At 53.0% G+C, this 19,700-nt stretch overlaps 2 protein-coding genes across 2 annotated transcripts; both read right to left on the reverse strand.

Annotated features, from left to right (window-relative positions):
• Positions 1 to 17: 17 nt before the first annotated feature.
• Positions 18 to 479, reverse strand: LMH87_001492 (uncharacterized protein; the record flags this gene model as incomplete). Its single annotated transcript, XM_056192776.1, has 4 exons — positions 18 to 53; positions 115 to 152; positions 207 to 302; positions 347 to 479. The coding sequence occupies 4 exons, from the start codon at positions 477 to 479 to the stop codon at positions 18 to 20; spliced, it is 303 nt and encodes a 100-aa protein (XP_056049879.1).
• A 6,805-nt stretch (positions 480 to 7,284) lies between these two features.
• LMH87_001493 (uncharacterized protein) lies at positions 7,285 to 7,907 on the reverse strand (the record flags this gene model as incomplete). The annotated part of the gene is made up of 3 exons (XM_056192777.1): positions 7,285 to 7,308; positions 7,363 to 7,468; positions 7,519 to 7,907. 3 exons carry the CDS (start codon positions 7,905 to 7,907, stop codon positions 7,285 to 7,287), a joined length of 519 nt encoding a protein of 172 aa, XP_056049880.1.
• Between the last annotated feature and the right edge of the window lie 11,793 nt (positions 7,908 to 19,700).

Genomic DNA, 19,700 nt, shown 5'->3' on the forward strand with positions numbered 1-19,700 from the left:
CTTCGGGAACAGCGTAGCTATACAGGCTGTAGTCCCATATCCTCTGGCTCGTTCTGATTTCCACTGTGCGCTGCTCAAGACGGCCGTCCGAAATGGTTGGGGTAACTTCGTTACATTTTGAGCGGGCGCATTCGTAAACATATGCTTCATCTCTATGGGTTAGGGAATGGTCAGCATGAATCCCTGCACGTCAGGTTTCAGCTTACCTCGATCCAGGCTTTCATGTTGAAGCGAGGACCTCACTGGAGGCGGACAAAGGTCCTGCGAACCGCAGTCCATTGCACGGAGCGGTTGGGACAGCTCTATTCAATGTCAGTTCCATCCGCGGATGACGTAGCCTACATACCAAAGACAAGCTTCGTAAGGTTAAGACATTCACAAAGTTCCTCTTCGGCCAGTTTTGAAAGCGTATCGCATACTGCGGGTGGCCATAGTTTTCTGTCCGCCGGTTCTATGTCTTCTAGCAGACAGCTGAACATGTCATTCGACATAAAACAAGGATTCCAGTTGGTCGGAGGATAAGCGATAGCCCACGAAATAATCCCGTCAGTACTCAGTTGCATTATCTGCTCGCAGCGTTTTTTAATCACGGTCTTCCTCCAGACAGTTTCTTTTGAATCAAAATTGGATTCAGGAGGCCCTTGGAAAATCAGCTTAATATTCCTGCGAAAAACTGCCGAGCTTCCGAGATTGCCACCGCTTAAGACTGTTTGAATTGCTGCCTGTGCTTTGGTGCGATTGCGCTCGCTGGCCTTCCAGATTTGTTCGGACCACAAATGCCGGTGTGAACCAGTTTTGGATTCGATTATCGCCACTGCGTTTCGAAGACTGGCGGCAAGAGCTCCAAGTGCTTCACTATGGGTTGCTGACAATGACGCGATGCGCAATGCAGGGCCTAATAAATCCAGATCTGCGGTGATGCGATTGCACAGTTCGTTCAGCTCAGCCATATCGAGATGCCAGGCGAAGCAAACAAGAGAGTTAACGTAAGGTCTCCAAAGTGTGTATGAGAAAGGTTTAAAGTTTACCAGTATGATAGACTATAATGATAGAGTACTACTAAGTTTGATAGTGCAAGCCGCTCACGTGTGAAGCACTTGTCATGTATTCATTGGCTGTCAACTCCACTTCTTGCAGCAGCTGCCTACTGATAACGGATTTTGTGGACCATATGACCGTAGCTTACCCACACCCCACCAAACTATTCGGCGATTGGCTGAGCACGCGCCAGCTCTGTATGCCTGCTGCCTTGGCCATCTTTACGTCGCTCTCAAGGTATAGGCTTACGGCTAGATAGTGCATGCGTTGGGTGAGTTTTTACTCAGTATTGAGTGTTACAGCCATCGCGTTAACGCTTTCTCCGAACCTGTGGGCAATAAGACCTTGCAGCCACTAAGTTTCGCGGCGTTGTCAAATTGAGGCACACCGTCGTTCTCTTTTTCTGGTTACCGCTACTATGCGTTTAGGCATGTCGCCTGATTTGAATACTTCTGCCAGGATATTGGCCAGAATCTTTTGGCGGGCATTACAAATACTCCACAATCACCCACGCTGAGGCGACAAACCCCCTCCTCTCCAGCCGACTATCTCTGTCACGCACTTCTCACCGCACTGCAACTGCGTACCACCTAGCGCCACCGGTACAAGGACCCACACAACTTACAACTACAGTCAGTGACGTACCTAAAATGTGTCGCATATTCACCGATGCCCACCAGGCTCGGTGATCGACTGCCATTTGCTTCTTCATCTGTCTCTTTCTATATGAAACTGATGGTAGGTGTTCGTCCGTGGGGAGCGTAGCGCCATGCTTCGCAAGTTGGTCGGCCAGCTCGTTACAGTTGAAAATGTGATTCTTCAAGTGTACTTCTTCTCTATCTAGAGAGATATAAGCAAGCTGCCTGCAGCTTGCTTTTGTTGCGTTGTGACACTACTGATACATTGTGATGTTTGATACCTTGATAATTGCTTTTGGTAGCTTCAGCCTCTGTATCAGAGCTGCTGACGTCACCTGCCGTTCGGAAACAACTGTTACCGAAGATGCCGGTGTGGCCGGGGGACCATTTGACTGAGATCAGGTACGGGTGTTTGATCCCGATCTTTTGGAATTCTCGAAAACAGGCCTGCGAAGAGTCTGCCGCTGTCGTTCCGATGCAGTCAATCACAGACGTGTTGTCTATGCAGACCGTGATCGGCTCGAGGCGGCTGCTCTGTGGCCGCTTTCAGTCCTGCAAGCGCGCCATGTATTTCGGCGTCGAACACTTCTCGTCGTCCCAGCTGTCCGGAATCCCAATTCAGAAGTTGTCCATGGTGAAATACGGCGAAGCCGTATCCCGCCGTGTCCGTGTCTGTTTTGGAGCCATCGCTGAAGACTACATAGCCCGCGGGTCGACCGGCGAGCCACTGCTCAAAATCCGGTACAGCGTTCTCTTTGGTGAGCCTCTCACCGGGCCCCTCTACTTGTACGTTGTCAGAAAACCTCTGTGGTATGAGTCTGGGTCTTTCGATCTTGGCCGTGCGGGACGAGGTTCGGAGTAGTCTTGAATGTCGCAACGCCATTCGTTCAGCGATAAGTGGTTTCTCATTCAGCTCGATTTCTCTCTGCGACTGTCGCAGCCGTTTGCTGATTGGGTGTGCTTTGTCCAGTGTGGCGTAGCGAAATGCTATGCGTTCCTGGATATGTCGAAGCAAGACGCTGGCGGGCGGGATGACCGCTTCTTTCCACAGAAATTCCAAGGGTGTTGTCTTCCACATTGGCAAAATCATCTTACACGCGAGATTCAGCACGCGTTGTATTTTTCCTAGGTTGGTTTTCGAGATGTGGTTTCTTTTAAAGCGCGAGTTGCCTGCATCCAAGCCGGGCAGCCACGCATCTAACCGGTGGAAAAGGGTCGGCATAGCCACAGCCCACGCAGCTCGACGGGCCGCTGTTGCTGCCATTCCTCGCACGGTATTGTTCATGGCTCGGAGGTGATTGATCACTCGGCGAGCTTTCTGCGTCCACTCGTCAATATGGTGGTTGAAGGTGAGTTTCTTGTCTAGCCAGATGCCAAGCCACCGCATGGATGGCGCTGCCCGTATCTCTTTGTCGCCATGGTGAGTGATGGGATATTGGTCGTGATCTGCCTTGCGTCTAGAAAAATGCATGACTTCTGTCTTTTCTGGGTCAAAGTGGATTGCCTCCCTCTTCCCCAAGATTCCATGGCTGAGATGGCCTCATTTGCTTGTCTCGCTGTGTCCTCCAGCGAGTCTCCGCTACAGAGCATCGCTGTGTCGTCCGCGTATCCGTATCTCTGGGCAGCGCCGAGAGGAAATATATTGCCGCTGTGATCAGGATATAGAGTATCGGGGAGATGGGGGAGCCTTCAGGCAGGCCGCACCGCAGTCTCGCGCTTGGTGTGGTCGCGTCTTGGAAACGCACGCTGGCTAGTCTGTCTAGCAGGAAGCTGGCTATCCACCGGATCAAGAAGTCCGGCCATCCCTGTCGTCGTAGGCAAAGGATCATGCGATTGCGAAGGATGGCGTCGAAAGCGCCCATAACGTCTTCCGTGACTAGCGTTGCCACCTGGCCGGCCGCGAGTGCTTTCTCGATGTCGTATATCAGGGAAACCACGATGTCTACCGCGGACCGCTTCGGCAGCGCACCAGCCTGGTTCGGATGAAGGATACCATATTTTATGGCGGCGTCTGCCATTCTTCTTGCGAACACCTGTTCTAAGCCTTTACTGAGGCAGGACAGGAGTGATATCGGTCGCCATGTGGACACTTTGCTGAGGTCTCGCTTGTTGAGCTTCGGGATCATGACGACCTCTGCAGTCTTGAAGACGCTGGGATGATGACCGAGCCGTAGGCAGGCGTTGTACAGTGTCGTGACTGGTAGGGCAATATGTGGCCAGGCTGCTTGCAGCATCTTGGTCGTGATTCCGTCTGAGCCGGGCGTTGTGTTTCCGGTATGTAGGACAGCCTTTCGACCTCCTTAGTCGAGACGGTTCTTGCGAATGGGATCTCCTTAGCAGGATTAACTGGTGGTTGCCATCCATCGGCGATATCGTCTGACGCGTCGCGACGTTCCAGCTTCTCTTTCCGTAGCGCCATGGCCTTCTCCACGTCAGTAGAGTAAGTCCTGTCGCCCACCTGGATCGGCGGGGGTTGAAGACGTTGTCTCGATTTCATCCATCTGGTGAGTTTGTATACGCCTTCCGCCGTAGTAACTTCATTGATAGTGTTGCGTGAATTTCTGCCTTGTGCGTCTTGGGACGCGGCAGAACCTTACCCTGGACCGCTGTACTTCCTCTCCTCTTTGGTTCTCGTAGATTCGTCGTTGAAAAAAAATAGGCCAAGGGATCGGACAAGTGAAAGCGTTTCTAGGAGCCTTCAAAGCGTTATGCGCAGACTGGATCATCTGAACCACAAATATGGCATCGATGTTTATCTCTGCGCTAAATACAGGAGGTATTTCGAATACACCACGGCGCCTTCATTTCGTCCCCCAGCCCTTGATATCGTAAGTGTCACGCTCGCATAGCGTCACATGTGCTCACCATATACAGACGAACAGCTACAAGCCTGTGCGACGGCACCCTTCGGATTTTGGCAGGAGATCTAGTCGCATAGCATTTCGCGATCAGAGCCGGCGTGCACTTCCCTCTGCAAGACCACCTCATGCAATTGAAGCGAGCCGTTCTATGGAGGAAGTTTTGGACAACCCAAAACAGGATACTAGCATCTCCGTATCATTGTGACCGCGCGTCGTCACATGCTTACTCGACAGGTACACCTAGTACAATCATGAAAATGTTTTTTTGGGGCAGATTTACCGGCACAAGGAATTTAATTTCATGATCTAAAGCTATTCTCTATCAGGCCAAACAATTAGTTATCCATCCGGCCATGACAACGGCGATAGATGAGCTATGCCTGGAGGGGAACCAGGGGGGCCTGCTGGCTCTCGCATTTTAGCTGCCCAGTGATTGCCGACTGACTAGTAAAGGAGATAGGTGAATGGAAAGGTGAATTGAAGTTTTGGGTAAATTTGAAAGGTGAAGGTTCAGTTTCCCTCTGCCAGACAACGCGATTGACGAGGGCCTCAACATGGGCGGCCTGGCGCCGCATATCACACCGGGCTAGCTTGACATCTAGCCCGTGAGAAACTCCATGTTTGTCGCCATCCCGAACGAATTCATCTCATACGACCGCCTATTGCAATGTCAAAATGTCTACGTTCGTCGTTGCTAACGAGCTTAGAACGGCTCATTTCACTCTCTTCATGCCGGCTGTTCGCTTTGCCGCACTAAAGGCCGACAAATCCCAGGAGCCTCAAGTTTCGATAAAGCTTTCCGGGCGTCCGGGATCACATTCGCAAAGTCGGCCGCGCCGCCCTCCGTTTCGGACGTATCGATCGCTCTGGCGCTTCTTAGTGTATTCATGTTCACTTGAGACGTAAATAATCATCGGGGCCCCGTTCCAGACACAATTCAGCTGTAATTTGAACGGTCAGTGCGGTGATGCAATGCCCAAAACAGACATCTGCACATAGCACAAGTTGAGCAATCCGCAAGCCGCCCATTGTTGTGACTGGATGGCCCGTCATGATCAGTTGGGCATGGCGAAAGTCGCTGCGCTGATGCGTATGAGCTTATATGGCCGACTGCAGAGAGCTTACCAGTGTCTAGAATGTGCCATGGCTAGGTACATTTGGCCCCGAAACCTGCCGTCGCTGCATTTAGCTACCGTCGACAGTCGAGCATCTGCCCTCTCGCCGTGGCGGCCACCAACAACGACGTGCATTTAACGAACGTCCTCCGCCCTCTGCGTGATGTACCTAGCGCAACCAGCCCTAATAGATGAGTATAGCACACAGGCAATGCGTCAGCCATTGCACCATGGCAGTGCTGTTGAAGCTAACCTCTTGGCAACCAATTTGAACGGCAACACAGGTGAGCATATTCTGATGCCCTGCACGTGCAGCGGCTCACCCGGCAGTAGACGACGATTCGAGCAGTGCCCATAGCAGCACGGAGACCATGGTCGATGAGGGCGGAAGTCAAGATGAGGGGGACGTTCTGTATTATGATGAATCACGAAGCGTGGACAGTGATAGCACAGGGAGTCTCGCTGATTTCATCGCGCCTGATTGGGAAATGGCAGACGGCGAAGGGCTTCTTGCCGTAGAAGACGATGACTATGAGGATGAAGGTAGCACAGACAACGACGAGACAGATGGCGACGACGACGACAACAACAGAGACGACGACAGACGCAAACGCGCCTGCTCACCCGACACCGGTGATGACCAGTCAATTCGCAACGACGGATCAGTTCCACCTACTAAGGCAGGCTCCGCGGAGGTTCATGCATCTCATCTTAGATACGTCTGAATCGTGCTGGATTTACAAGAAATGCAGGATATGCAGGATATGCAGGATATGCGGGGCATGCAGGGCGTGCAGGAACAGGTGGCAACTAATTTCGTTCGGTCTCTGACTGGCGGTTGGGTGTTGACAACGCAACTGGACAGAACAGCCAACTGATCTAGAGCGCGAAAGATCCCACTGCAGCGGAAATTCGAAGTACATAGCAGATTAATGCGATAGAATCATATGTAATATAGAGACGAGCGACATTTCATTTAATAATCGTCTTTACTTCTGCCGTGTTGAGTGTTTCTGCGTTGCGCATCCTGCGCCTGCTTGGCTTGCTCTGCTGCAGGGTAGAGGAGTGTGGGCAACGGTCTGCAACAGTCTTGGCCCATATGTATTAGCGGTCATTTCCCGGCCCACCGGCCTAAGGCACCCGTTGCTTAGCGTGATCACCTGAAGAAGCCCACTAAGCACCACCCATTTCTAGCTATTACAGCGTACGCTAACTTTACCAGTACTCTTGCAGGCCACTTCGTCGTAGTATCTATCAGTAGTCAAGGGCGTGGGTGGGTGAGATTTCATGACGCTCACAGGCCAGCCCTCTATAGGTCACACCATACTTCCACAGGGCAAGGTCGGCTGCCTGGCAGCGATATAGCAGAACCCTAGCCCAGGCCGGTGCCACCTGAAAGCCGAAGATTTGCCAAGACACGGCCGCATTGGCCGCATAGTCTACATGGTGTATTACTAGTGCCAGATATGAATGTGAAATGTATTGATTGCAACTTGCGGCAAGATTTAAAACAATGCGCGGGGATTGGTAGAATGTGCGGAGCAAGCATTGCCTACACATCTGCCATTCCCTCCCTCTTCGCGCCATAGATGATGGTGGTCCTTCCATCACGCAGCACAGTCCATGCGAGCTTTACCTCCCTCTTCGCGTCACCTTCTGCTTTGCTGGAGGCGATGATCGCCAATATAGCTGACAGACATATATCCATACCGCAAAAATGGCCGTCGCTGTGAGAACGCTGCGGGCCCAATGCGCATCATCAATGGCCGGGATGCTGGTGGGAATCAGCGCAATGAGCGAGTTCAATATAAATGGGCTGGGCACCGGTCAGTAATCTTTGCTAGCCTCGTCGGCTGGCCTACTTACATGACCAAGCGATATACAATCCAGATACAACGGCGTCGGGCAAACCACCATATCCATGTGAAGCTGACGGCGGCAAGGAAGCCGAAGACCGTTGCAATGAACATGGTTGGCAGCACTCTCGCTGCGCGCGCGCACCGCAGCAACATCTTGCCAGCCATCCTCAAGACGTAGAGCTGCCGTGAGTATCCTTGAAGCTGCGACGGGAGAATGTTTTTCAAGCGACACCACCACGAGTAGCACGAGTAGAGGAGGGCAAGAATGAGCGACGACTTGGAAGTCGGCACGTTATTCTCGATATTGTCCGACAAGTCAGATAACAGTCGCACATAGGTGTCTTGGTCCGGCTGCGATGACTTCCTAGTTTGTCTTCTTTGCGGGGATGTGTTCATTGTTGTCGAGTCGTTGTTCAGCGCTCGTGCGGGTTGGTGTTTAAATAAAGGCTCAGCATGGTCCATTATGCAGTACAAAACCGGCGCCCGCGTCCTAAATCAGACTTAGTATCGTGGTTGCTCATGTCTCTCAAGTCAATATGCTTGTCGAAGCAGGAAGGAACTGGCCTAGAAATTGGTTCTGGGCTGCTGGCCGAACCGTCACTTCTACACGTGAACACTTATCATTGCACACAGATTTCGTGTCAGTTTCGTTTTTGCAAAATGTGAGCAAGCGAACAACCAAACCATTCCACAGGTCACCCGCTGCTGGCTCAGCAGTGGAAGCATTGATCATTGTTGACAAATCGCCAACACGATCTGCTTCACCCGGCACTTGCTGGCTTCGATGCCCACACATAACTTGCACCATATAAACAGGCTGTCAGCACAGCTTCAAGCCTGCAGTTTGTTCAAAACGCCGGTCAACGCGAACCAGCGCATACCGATCCAGGGGCCCGTCATGACCGCAGCACCCAACCCGCACACAGCCCGATGGTTCGCCGGACTGTTCCATGAATGCAGCCGGTCTCTACAGCAGTGGGAAAGCCTTGCCGAATCACGACGGGCAGAATGCCATCAACTGCGATGCGCCATAGAGACTTTGCAGGGACAAAAAAGAGACGGGGCGGCGGAAAAGGCATTTTATGAACAGTTAATAGCTGAGCAGGCGTCTTCGATACGTTCCCTGGCAAGCGACCGTGCTCTCGAGCCACGGACGCGAGAGGAACCGGTCCAAGTGCCACCCCGCCCGCGGACGCCGTGGCCGTCAGGCGCCGCCGCGAGTTCCTCTAGCGAATGCGAATCGGACACGAGCTCGGAGGAAACACAACCGGCGAAAAGAATGAAGATGGTGCTGTAATTGGAAAACAGTTTCGAGTGCATGGCTTCTAGTCGCTGAATATACTTTGTCTCTGTTATGCCCTTCCGGCGCTGGACCCGTGCCACCAGTTTGCATGTTGTAAAACCGTAGCAGAACTTCTAAAACCTTCTGGACCTCCTATACAGCCCAATTTCGCGACAGCTTAAGGCAGCTGGAGGAAACATGAGGCAAAGCAGCCGGAAAATGCAGTCGCGAAGGCCAAGTGCCAGCTTCTGGCCACATTCGGCATATCTGGGCGCGTCCTGTATTCGATATGTTTGACACCGTCAAAAACAGGCCATACGAATGTCTTGCGCATGCGCATCATATCCCATGCTCTGCAACCTCCACAAACTATAGTTGCAGCTAGCCCATAGATGCAAATCATCTTGAAAATAGTTTCGCGCCTGTGTCTACAGAAGACCAGCTTTCCATGGTTCGTTCGAACGAAGAGGCAGCGGCCGAACAAGCGGTAGACTTCCTTCACTTGCTTGTTTTCGCATCCGACAAGCCGGAGAAGAAGAGAACTCCCACTCGGGTCTACTTGGATACGCACCCGCTGCTACGAGCCTCAACGTAAGCTGGGAACGGCGTGGCAAGGGACGTCGAGAGCTGGCTCGTGTCGTTCCTTGTTCATGGTTGATCGTGTGCAAAACGCAGCACTGTCGTCACTTGCCCAATTTGCAAGACTCCACCACAGCAATCTCGTGATTCCGGTCGCTTTCTACTGTGTTGCAGACGACATGTATATCATACATGAATACGAGGGTAAAAGTCTGTCTGATGTTCATCCCCTGCCGGCTCAAGAGGCCAGCAGCATATTATTACAGGTATGCGGAATGGCTTTACTGCAGCACCAATTTGAACACACGTCTCACTTACTTGATATAAGATTGTACAGGCAATATACTATCTTGTCCGATCCGGAATAGCGTTCCGCATGAGAGAAGTGCGTGTGACAGCCAATGGCCGAGCCAAATTGAGTCAGTTTCCTCCACACAACCAAACTCGAACATCTATCTAACCGAGAAGCAGTACTTGACTGGAACGTGGAGACGTATATGGAGCCTTTGTTACGTGCCGCAAACCTGGGGTATGTGGCCGGCGAGTTTGCCACCTTTGCGTCCCAGTTACATCTCGAGTCTGCACCACTGGTGACAGCCGTGGTGAGAGATTTACAACGTGACGCTTATGTATCTGTATAAGCCGCGGGACAATGGGCTCGATAGAGGAAGGCTGGTCTCGCTTGCTGCATTTAGTACGCATATACTCATCGACGTGAGTTGGACTCTCTAGCGCTCTGAGTACTCACAAATTGACTGGATCCAGCTTCACGACGGATCCAAGGCAAGTTGGCGGTAATGGCTCAGCCAAAAGTACTCGCTCCTCCAACCAGATACTTTATATATCGCCTTCCACCGTAACGGATCATGGCCGACTGGCATTGTCACCATATTTTCCCGATCTGCGCGCTGCACAATGGGCCAGCCTACAAGAATCGCATCACCGCCATACAACGGGCGGGTCATCAAAACTCCGTGGTCCAGCCAGGTTATCATAATGGACGTGCTCTATTCGTTCAAAGTATCACAATCCGTATTTCACGGTGTCCGAGCGATCAATACAGACTTGCAATGGGATTGGCCGGACATTGTCAATCTCCTTTGGATAGTCGAGCAGGATAACAGTGATGATCTCAAGCTGGCACCTGAATGGGAGCAGCCATCACGTAGCGTTGACAACGAGTTTCCCCGCGAAATCGAGCTTGTCATCGGCGAACACCAGACCGCTGCTGGGAACACATACTTGGCGGTGAAATGGCAGGGCTACGACTGCCCTACATGGGAGCTTGAAGAGGATGTCATGGCACGGGAATGCTGGGAGCACAGGCAGGATTGGGACAAGCTGACATGCAGCACGGTTGAGGCGGGATGGGCTCATCCCATGAATTCCGCTTAAATCTGCCATGCGACAGAGCCGCGTCGAGGCAACTTGACGCTCTAAGCACTGTATCATACCACGCTGTATTGTAACTCAGGAGGTATAATGTATGAAGCCAACTGCGTAGTTCGCGTCGACTATTTGTTGACTATGGCCAGCGTGCTGTATTTGCATTATATACCCATCACTGGTCAATCCTGGCGATAGCCGACCGTCACAAAAGTGCTTTTCATCGGTTGTCTTTTGAACTAATTTCTGACGGGCAAAGCATAGCTGAGGTATTGCAGTATATAGAAGTAAACTCCCTCCCCAAGTGCCGACGAAGAGGTCCAACATCAGGGAGTCAGCTCTTCAAGAAAGACGTTTTCATCATTACATAGCAATGCAGATCCGAACGCCTCGCACAATATACGTTCTTCTAAGCGCCTTAGGCGTCTCCTGTGCACACATGCAGATGAGTTGGCCACCGGCCCTCCGCTCCAAATTCAATCCCCACACGACCGATATCGACTATGACATGACAGCACCTCTTCATGCCGATGGAAGCGACTTTCCTTGCAAGGGCTATCACTCGCTACTCGATACGCAACAGGGCGCAGCAGTGGTGAGCTGGCAGCCGGGGCAGACATACAACTTCAGCCTTGCCGGCACAGCTACCCATGGCGGAGGAAGCTGCCAGGCGTCGCTGTCCTTTGACGCAGGCCATACTTGGAAGGTCCTGCACTCATATATCGGCAATTGCCCTTTGTCACCTACATGGGAGTTTACCCTGCCCGGCGATACACCAGCTGGCAGCGCTTTGTTTGCGTGGTCGTGGTTTAATAAGTTCGGGAACCGAGAAATGTATATGAACTGCGCTCATGTCACGATTGATGGCGTGAGCGACCCTACCACAGCTGCGGGAGATTATATGGAACAACGACCCATCATGCTGGCTGCCAATGTGGGCAACGGCTGTGAAACGGTCGAGGGTTATGACCTTGCATTCCCGCATCCAGGGCCCGCCGTCTCATCCGCCTCGGGCAACACGGCAGGCCCCGTCGGTCATTGCAGCGCAGCCTAGCACGAGTTCCGGTTCAGCAGTGAAGATTGCGTGCAGTCAGCTGCTCTATATTCGTCCCGCTGTACACAGCTGCGAGCGGCGGTCGCACCCGTCTGCAGGGCGGCTGTCATGATGTGCCGACACGGACATAGCCCAACATTGGCGACCGAACGATTTCTAGTCACAATCCACGGGCGCAGAAAATACTAAGATAAAACTTCAGGGTTTGGTTTCAATCCGCTGATAGAAGCAGCGGATTGACAAGCATGGCAGCGCGCACCGCCAAACGTCGCGACAAAGGTCACCGTCGCAGGAGGACGAAAGGGACCCTGCATTTTCTCGTTCTTTCCACATTTTATTGCACCGAAGCTTTACATAGATATTAATGAAGAATACAAATGAAAATATATAGAGAATACTGTAGCTTGACCTGTATTGAATCCTACTAGGGACAATGATCAGTGGCCATGAAAGGATGTCGTCGTGGACCCAGTGTCACTTTGACTATGTCTACCCGGCGAAACATGACCAGGCATTGCATTGCCCGAAACCAGAGTCCGCTGCGCAAAGTGCTCAGATGGAGTCGATTCAACTGAACTTTTGAGGTTTTCAGTGCTCTCCGAGCCTTCGGGCGCAGGGCGAGCTTCCGAAGATGTCCCTTCTTCGGCAGCCATCAAAGCGCCCCGGCAAAGCTGTCGATTCCATGCACAGTTTCCACACTGAGGAAACAGCTCGTCGTCCACCATGATGCATGTCTCAAACGGACCAGAATTTTCCATCTTGCAACACACACAGGGTTGATGCATGACGCCTCCGCAGGCTTGTATCCTGCACGCAACAATTTTGACACCGTCCTTGTCGGAAGGGTCGCAGATAGCATTCAGCTGGCGCTGGTCGAAGCCATGCCCCCGACGTAACTTGACGGTGCGCCGAACTGGAGCGTGTAAGATAGCGTCAACGCGCTTGTTGCCCCACGGACCAGCTTGCTCGAGCACTGCCACGAGTTGATTGTCGGCATCGGTTATCTGGAATGCAACCTGTTCTCGGTCGGCGCTATGGTCGTTGCGAGCGGTCCCTCCATGCTTTGCAAACTGCGATGCAGATGCCTCGCAAGGGCTGATCACGGAGGTCTCTTCTCTCTGTTGGCCCCCGAGGGTAGGGGCCGTATTCGTCTGAACACACTTTGCCTTTAGTGTGCTCGGCTCGTGGTCTGGATTGTCAAATCGATATCTCTTGGCAGGAGGCTGTTCCCCATCGCTTAAGGTACGTCGCTTGAGGCGATCGTCGAGCCATGGATCACTAAAGTTCGGGGCCTTCTGGGGAGATACGTCAGTTTCAGCGTGCTGAACGAGTGGAAGGGATCTTACTCCATGGTCCTGGCCCGGCTCAGCGCTTGCACGCTCAGAATGCGGAGGAGTGGTTTCTGTCTCTTCGCTTTGGAGCATGTCATATGGGAAATAAGGCTTCAACTCCCCGGTGGCAATTTTCTGTAGAGATCGTTTGACGTAGGAGGGGTGTATAGTGGTCGTCAGTAGGTCTGTTACCGTTTGCAAAACGCAAGCCACTTCGTTCTGGTATGCATTTTCGAAGTCGCGGAGGCCATTTTGTCTGAGTGCCTTGATCTCGCTGGCGTATTGGACGATTTCGTCCTCGGTGGTGTTCACGTCGCCTGGATGCGGCTGCGACCGTGGCTGGTAAAGGCGCGCCATGCAGCGATCCAGCTGTGCAGTTAGCTCGGTGAGCCTCTGCGTGTATCTGTGCCGCGGAGACAGGATCTTGTTAAAATCGTTGATGGATTGCACAACATGGCCTACAACCCGCTCCAGGATCTGCGCCGCGGGCGTCGTGTCAATCGGTGCAGCCATAGCTATGGCTACTGTGGCTACTATGGCTGAAAGGCGAGGGAGTTGCTTTCGAAGCTGATGAGCATTTGCAAGTCCAGCGCACCGTAGGCTCAGGTCAGACTGAGCTGCACTGGATATGCTTGCGTTTATATTGTGAAAGCCATCACTTGTTTTTTGCTGTTGGCATGGCCGCCTGGTGTTCCATAGCAACCAGTAGGCTGCGTAGCTCTGTCCACCTTGGTCGACTTCTGGACGAACGTCCAGTACACACCTCGTCGACAGTTGGCACTAGCGGGCAAGCAAAGCCTCTCCCTAACCAACGCCCGCACGTTCGCCACTAGTTCTCGTCCATTTTCATCTTGGACGCGCCGCCTGGCCCCTGTCCCTGCCCACTGCAATTTTTTCTGTTTGTCCATTCTTCGAGGTTTCCGTGCCTCTCTTCAAAGAAATGCAAAGCCACATACGGGAACGACGATGCTTACGTACAACTCTGTGACAAGAAGATAGTCGCGTATCACCTGCATTACGCGACCTAGCCTATCCTGGCGGAATTGCTCCCTAATACAGTTGGATGCAAGAATAACGTGGCGCAATTCGAACTTAGGAACGACAACTCGACTGCGATACCTGTATGAGCCGGTTGGGATGTGAACAGTAGCAAGATCACGACACTAAAAATTGGCTCGCAGTCCTGTGTTGAGGTCTTCGTCGAACATATAATTTACCTTATTATCGGTGTCCTCCCATATTTACACTGTTCTTTAAATCAAAGGATATAGGCGCTGGTTGGAGGCCTTGGCCGCTGTATTTTAGTGGGGCGTGGTCGGTCGACCGATAATGTACAGCCACCGGGCATAATAAGCAAGGTAAAGTGAAGCGTAAATATATTGCTACTATGTGAATCGAAGGTGTACCGCGTTTTCCGAACCCGCGCTAGCCCACCAGAAATGCAAGAGTATCACAATCGTGCAGTGTCAGCGTGGCATAGCAGGCATTTAGGTCGCCGGTTTCTGTAGCCTGGAACGGTAGTAGCTACGCTGTCGTCTTTTCCGCCCGGGCATGTGAGGGCCGCTGAAGAGAGCCTTTGTGCCTGTGAGGACTGGGAAAACCACGTTTTGACCTTGGTCTTGTCCGTCTCGAGAAGCTGGGGGAGGGGGGGGCTATTGGGGCTGTGATGAAGGGATTCAGGCTCGCAGTGGCCGCCCTCGCCCGTCTGCACACGACAGCAAATGGTTTGGCTGCCCGGCTTCTGCAGCCTAGAACGCCTAGAACGGTAGCGCCGTCGTCTTTTTCGTCTACTGGTAGGCATGTGAGGGTCATTGGACGGTGTCTTGGTGCCGGGGAGGAGTGGGGGCATCACATCTTGACCTTGGTCTTGTTCGTCTCGAGAAGCCGGATTGCCAGTACGCTCCTTATGGTCTTGTGAGTCTCGGCGCGCGCTATTGGGTCTATAACGCATGAATGCGCTGTGGCCGCCCTCGTCTGTCTGCACATGATTGCGGATGACGTTGCGCTGGGCACCTGTGTCGACTCCGGACTCTACCCTCTCGACATATTGGCAGGGCTGGATGGGCCGTCCGTCCGAGCTGCAAGTGGCAGCAGCTCGTCGCCTGCAGTCAGCCTCTGCGTGCGCTAGCGTCATGGAGGGATCACCAATTTCCGCGGCATAGTCGTCGGGGTTGTTCAAGGCGCTTCGACGGAGATCGACGCCGTATCGACGCTGGAGTCATGAATGTCAGAAGAAAATCCGACAATGTTCATCTGTGTGCTTTTGCTTACTTGAAGTGGAAGCTCAAGACACGGGCTGCTCCCTACGCTGGACGTGGCTGTCTCGGCAACCTTGCCAGTCCACTGGGCTACTTTGCTCTGCGAGGATAACGGCTGACCTGACTTCAAGAGGTATGCTAGCTGTGACATGATCAAAGCCGCCGACGTCGAGACCCACAACGCAGCATGATCCGGTAGCACGGCTGCTTTTTGGTGAAAAATACTCCCAACACCTCCTGGCGCCGAAGTGCCACGGTGCTCGACTGGACCCGCGGCCTCCGGTCCACAAGCTGGCTGATGTCTTTGCGCAGGGCTTAGGCCATCTGCACAGGGTTTCTCAAGCAGGCTCGGCGATAACCCTGCGTGGTGTTTTTCCGCAGGCGTGTAAGCGGTCAACGGGTGAAGCCTACGGCTACCCTCAGATCGCGCACAGGGTATGCTCGTGTGCGGTTGAGGAGTGAGACCTTGCCTGCAGTTCTGTAGAGTCTCAGCGGGAAAGGTCTTGCCCGCGTCCCAGATGTCGAGCAGTTTCCTGACTTTTTCCTGCGTAGTGGATAAAATGTCAGTATCTCGTTTGCGAATCAAGCACGGGTTTGCTTCTCAGCCCATCACAACCGAACCATGTCGCATAGCAAGAGGTGAACACAGCAGTACCGGATGTGTTGTAGGCGAGGTAATAGCAATAGAGGCAATGTGTGCGTACCTTTTGGTCGTCAGGAGCGCATTCGTTCATAGCACGCATCAATCCTGGCAGAAGCTGCGTTACGCGATGCACAGCAGCAACATAGGTGCCATCCGAGGCAGGCCTGCTCAGGTCCTGCTTGTTGGCCCTGGCCTGGAGTAGCCATGCCCGGGTTGCCGAGTCTATCACATAGAGAACGCCCAGTTTGTGCGTATTCGGTGTTCCTCGGAAGCGCGCATGAATCTTGGGGATGAGAATAGCTTCAAACTGTGTTTCTTGAATCAGCAGATAGACCATAGCGATGAGGAGCGGACGGTGAACCTCGACATTGGCGACACAGAGTGTTGTCAGTCTGTTGATGCAGGTCCTGGAGGCACCTGGGGCCTTTCTACTGAGCATAGAGTCGAGATCAGTTTCGAGCTCGGTCTCGAGATCTTTGGCGGACACCATGTCGTGGTAGTGATGAATCTGAGGCCTGTAGATGATTTTCATTGAAACTAGAGATTGCGAGCAGGCGAACACAAATCAGTTCTGCCGTCGGCATGGTGGTGCAGGGAGAAGGTAAAGTAGAACGGTGTAAGCCCGGGGCGGCACAACAGCAGGCTGGAAGCGTAGCTTCTCTGTGCGCAGGGAAGGGGGAAACGCTGGTAGCCGGTTGGCCTGGCAGTCTATCGCGGCAGGAACAGGACAATTCTCGCAGTCCAGTTCTCGACCAGGAGGGGGTGTCGTTAACACCCCAGTCGTCAGCGAAGGCTTCCGTTGCTTCTTGCAGTCCACTGTGGCTGCACATCCTTTTGATGAGGAGATGAGGAGATGAGGGTGTGGTCCTCTGCCTCTGACATTCGTTTTTCAGCCTGCCAAGTGAGTGCGGCGGCGGAAGGTGGCCCGAGGGGACGCTGAAGGACGCTTACCTAGCCCGCTTCACACCTGTCGATTCTGCGCAGCAAGTACGACAGAGCTTTGACCCTCGCTTAGGTTCACCGCGGTAGATGCTTGTTGGACCGACCAACGGCTACGAAGTGAAAAAGACGGGCAACCCCATCCCAATGAACGAGCACCGCAGCTACAGCCAACCCGCACCTCGCCACAATCCCAGTGGAAAAAGAACGAGCCTTTGTCGTGCCCAGTCGTCAGAGCAGCAAATATGAACGTGCCGAACCAGCACGATCCCATCGCGGCAGCCGTGACTCGCAAGCAGGGCCGCAAATTGCTCAGGCTGAGCGCGAAACTGGCAAGTCGAACCCAGGACTTTGTCGCCAGAGCAGCCTATATGAGTGTGCCGTATCAGCACGATCGAGAGGAAACAGCAGCGGCCAGCAAGCGCCATCCCACATTGCGCAGGATGGAAAAAGAACCGGCAAGCCGGGCCCATGTCGCTGTCGCCAGAGCAGCAAACATGAAGGTGCCTTCCAAGCACGATCGGATTGCGACAGCCGTGGCTCTCAAATGTGGTCCGCATTTGCTTAGGACGAACGATCGACTGGCAAACCGGGCCCATGTCTTTGCCGCCTCTGTCTACTGGGACCCGGTCCATAAACGCTACCGCGTCGCGGCACAGCTGCCCAAGGGCGAAACTGCACCAGATTTAAACAAGCTTGTGAGTATCCCCCGGGTCGTGGCCCTACGCCGACGAGACTGTGAACCCAGCCTGCTAACGGGATGTAAGGTTGCTGATACTTTAGCTGAGCGGCTGTCTAGCGAGCACGCCGAGCACGCCGAGCACGCCGAGCCGGTGCTAGGACTGAGCCAGGAAAGTCTTGCCAGCTCTCCAAACAACGACAGCGACAGCCTTCGAGGCCAGGACAATGAGATGCGTTGAGGGATGAATCGTTGCCCAGCCGTGCAAGGCTGCTGGAAAGGCGTACGCTCAGTTTAGTGTCTTGAACGAGGCTGGTTGCAAAGGAGTCGCTAAGCTGTTCGCCGACCAACAAGCAAAATAGTGCCTAGCCGCCTAAAGAAGCCCGTTACTAGCTTTTTGTCAATCACGATGCAAATACGTGCATCAGCCTTGGTACGCGCTGCAAGGATATCTTCAATCTGATTTATTGAGATTTATTCATTCAAGTCAATTCATGATCGTATATTATTGTTAGGTGCAAAACCAGCTTGAGGCCACATTCTCTGTCTGTAGAAAGTAGCGAGCGCTGCAACTGCTATCGATGGGCGGTATTTGTGGGCGTTTTCAGGTCGTTACACTGATTAATAGGCCCGCGGGCCTGTAAACTAGCGCTAATGCCACCCATTTTTAGTTGTTACAGCGCAAGGCTGATGTAAAAGACACAGAGTACGACCTCAAGCTGGTTTTTAGCATAAGAATAATATTGTTTGGTGCGTCATCAGCTTGATATCTCCTCATTTGCACTGTATACAAGAGGAAATAGTAAACCCGGCCGGCTGAGGCTCTTGTTGCTTAGCATGAAGTTGGCATTTAAACCACTATACACTATGACCAGGCACGGATTCGTACGTTTTGGTCAAGTCATGACGGCCTAACAGGCCGGTGATGTGAACGCAGTGGACAGTGGACTCACCACTAGGCTGGTAGCATTGCATTTTACCAACATGCATCCGCCAACTTCTTGGCTTGTCGGCGTATGTTTGCTATTGCGTCCACATCCTCCCATATGTCCATTCGCTCCTTCTCAGTGCCATGGTGGCGTCAAGCTTTCCAAGCCTCCATTGCGACACCACCTGTCACTTTTGCTTTGCGACCAGGCTTTTCGTCATGCTGAGAGCCCTCTAGGTAGTTGGCCCGCCGCCTGCTCGCTTGCGCCTTTTTGCTCCGTCCACTAGACGACATCGTCCACTTTCTCCCCTTTCATTTACCAGATGATGTAGGAGGGGAGTGTTGCTAGTCGTGTGCCTCCTTCGTCAAGGTTATGCCTGTTCGTCCATTTAGTTTCCCCTTTTCTCCGTGGCCTATTGTCACATTTGACGCGACGATCTGCGGACAGCCCGAACCATGTGTAGTGGGTTTCTAGTTGGTGCTTTTGAGCCTAGCCCGTTGCAGCCAGCACATCAACGGCCTTGTAGCTGCTCCCTCCTTTAGCAGCGATGATAGCCTGCGCCGGATTGTCCACCTCTGTACTCGATCCGCCACCATCGACGCTCGTTAGTGGCTTATTAGCCATGCATGGGTTCATCGTGCCTGCATTCTGCTTGTCGACTTGCCGACCTGTCAACTTGTCACTAGCCCACTGTCCACTGATAGATTTGTCCATCGTCCACTAGCCCAGTCGTCCGTTAGTCGATTTGTCCATCGTCCACTCGTCCACAAGTCGACTTGTCCACCGTCCATCGCCCACTAGTTCACAAGTCCACAAGTCCGCAAGTTCAATTGATTGTTAGGCTCCAACTTCTGGACGGCTTTCACCCCCATAGCTTCTTGACCAGCTGGTTGGTGGCTAGTGGCCCTCTGGCCGGCCCCCCCACGCCTCACCAGCGCGCGGCGTTTCGCCCGTTTGACGTTCCTCTTTGGCTCTAGATCTATGTCCGTCTCCGCAGTTATTTTTGGCCGCAGCAGCCTCGTAAAGCCAGACACCCCCCCCCCCATATCCTTTCCCGATCCTCATTCCGGCCCTTCATATCCTAGCGCGCACACCACCTTCTGCTTGCC

This window comes from Akanthomyces muscarius, chromosome 3 (genome assembly GCF_028009165.1).
Source record: "Akanthomyces muscarius strain Ve6 chromosome 3, whole genome shotgun sequence".
NCBI classification, from domain to species: Eukaryota; Fungi; Ascomycota; class Sordariomycetes; order Hypocreales; family Cordycipitaceae; genus Akanthomyces; species Akanthomyces muscarius.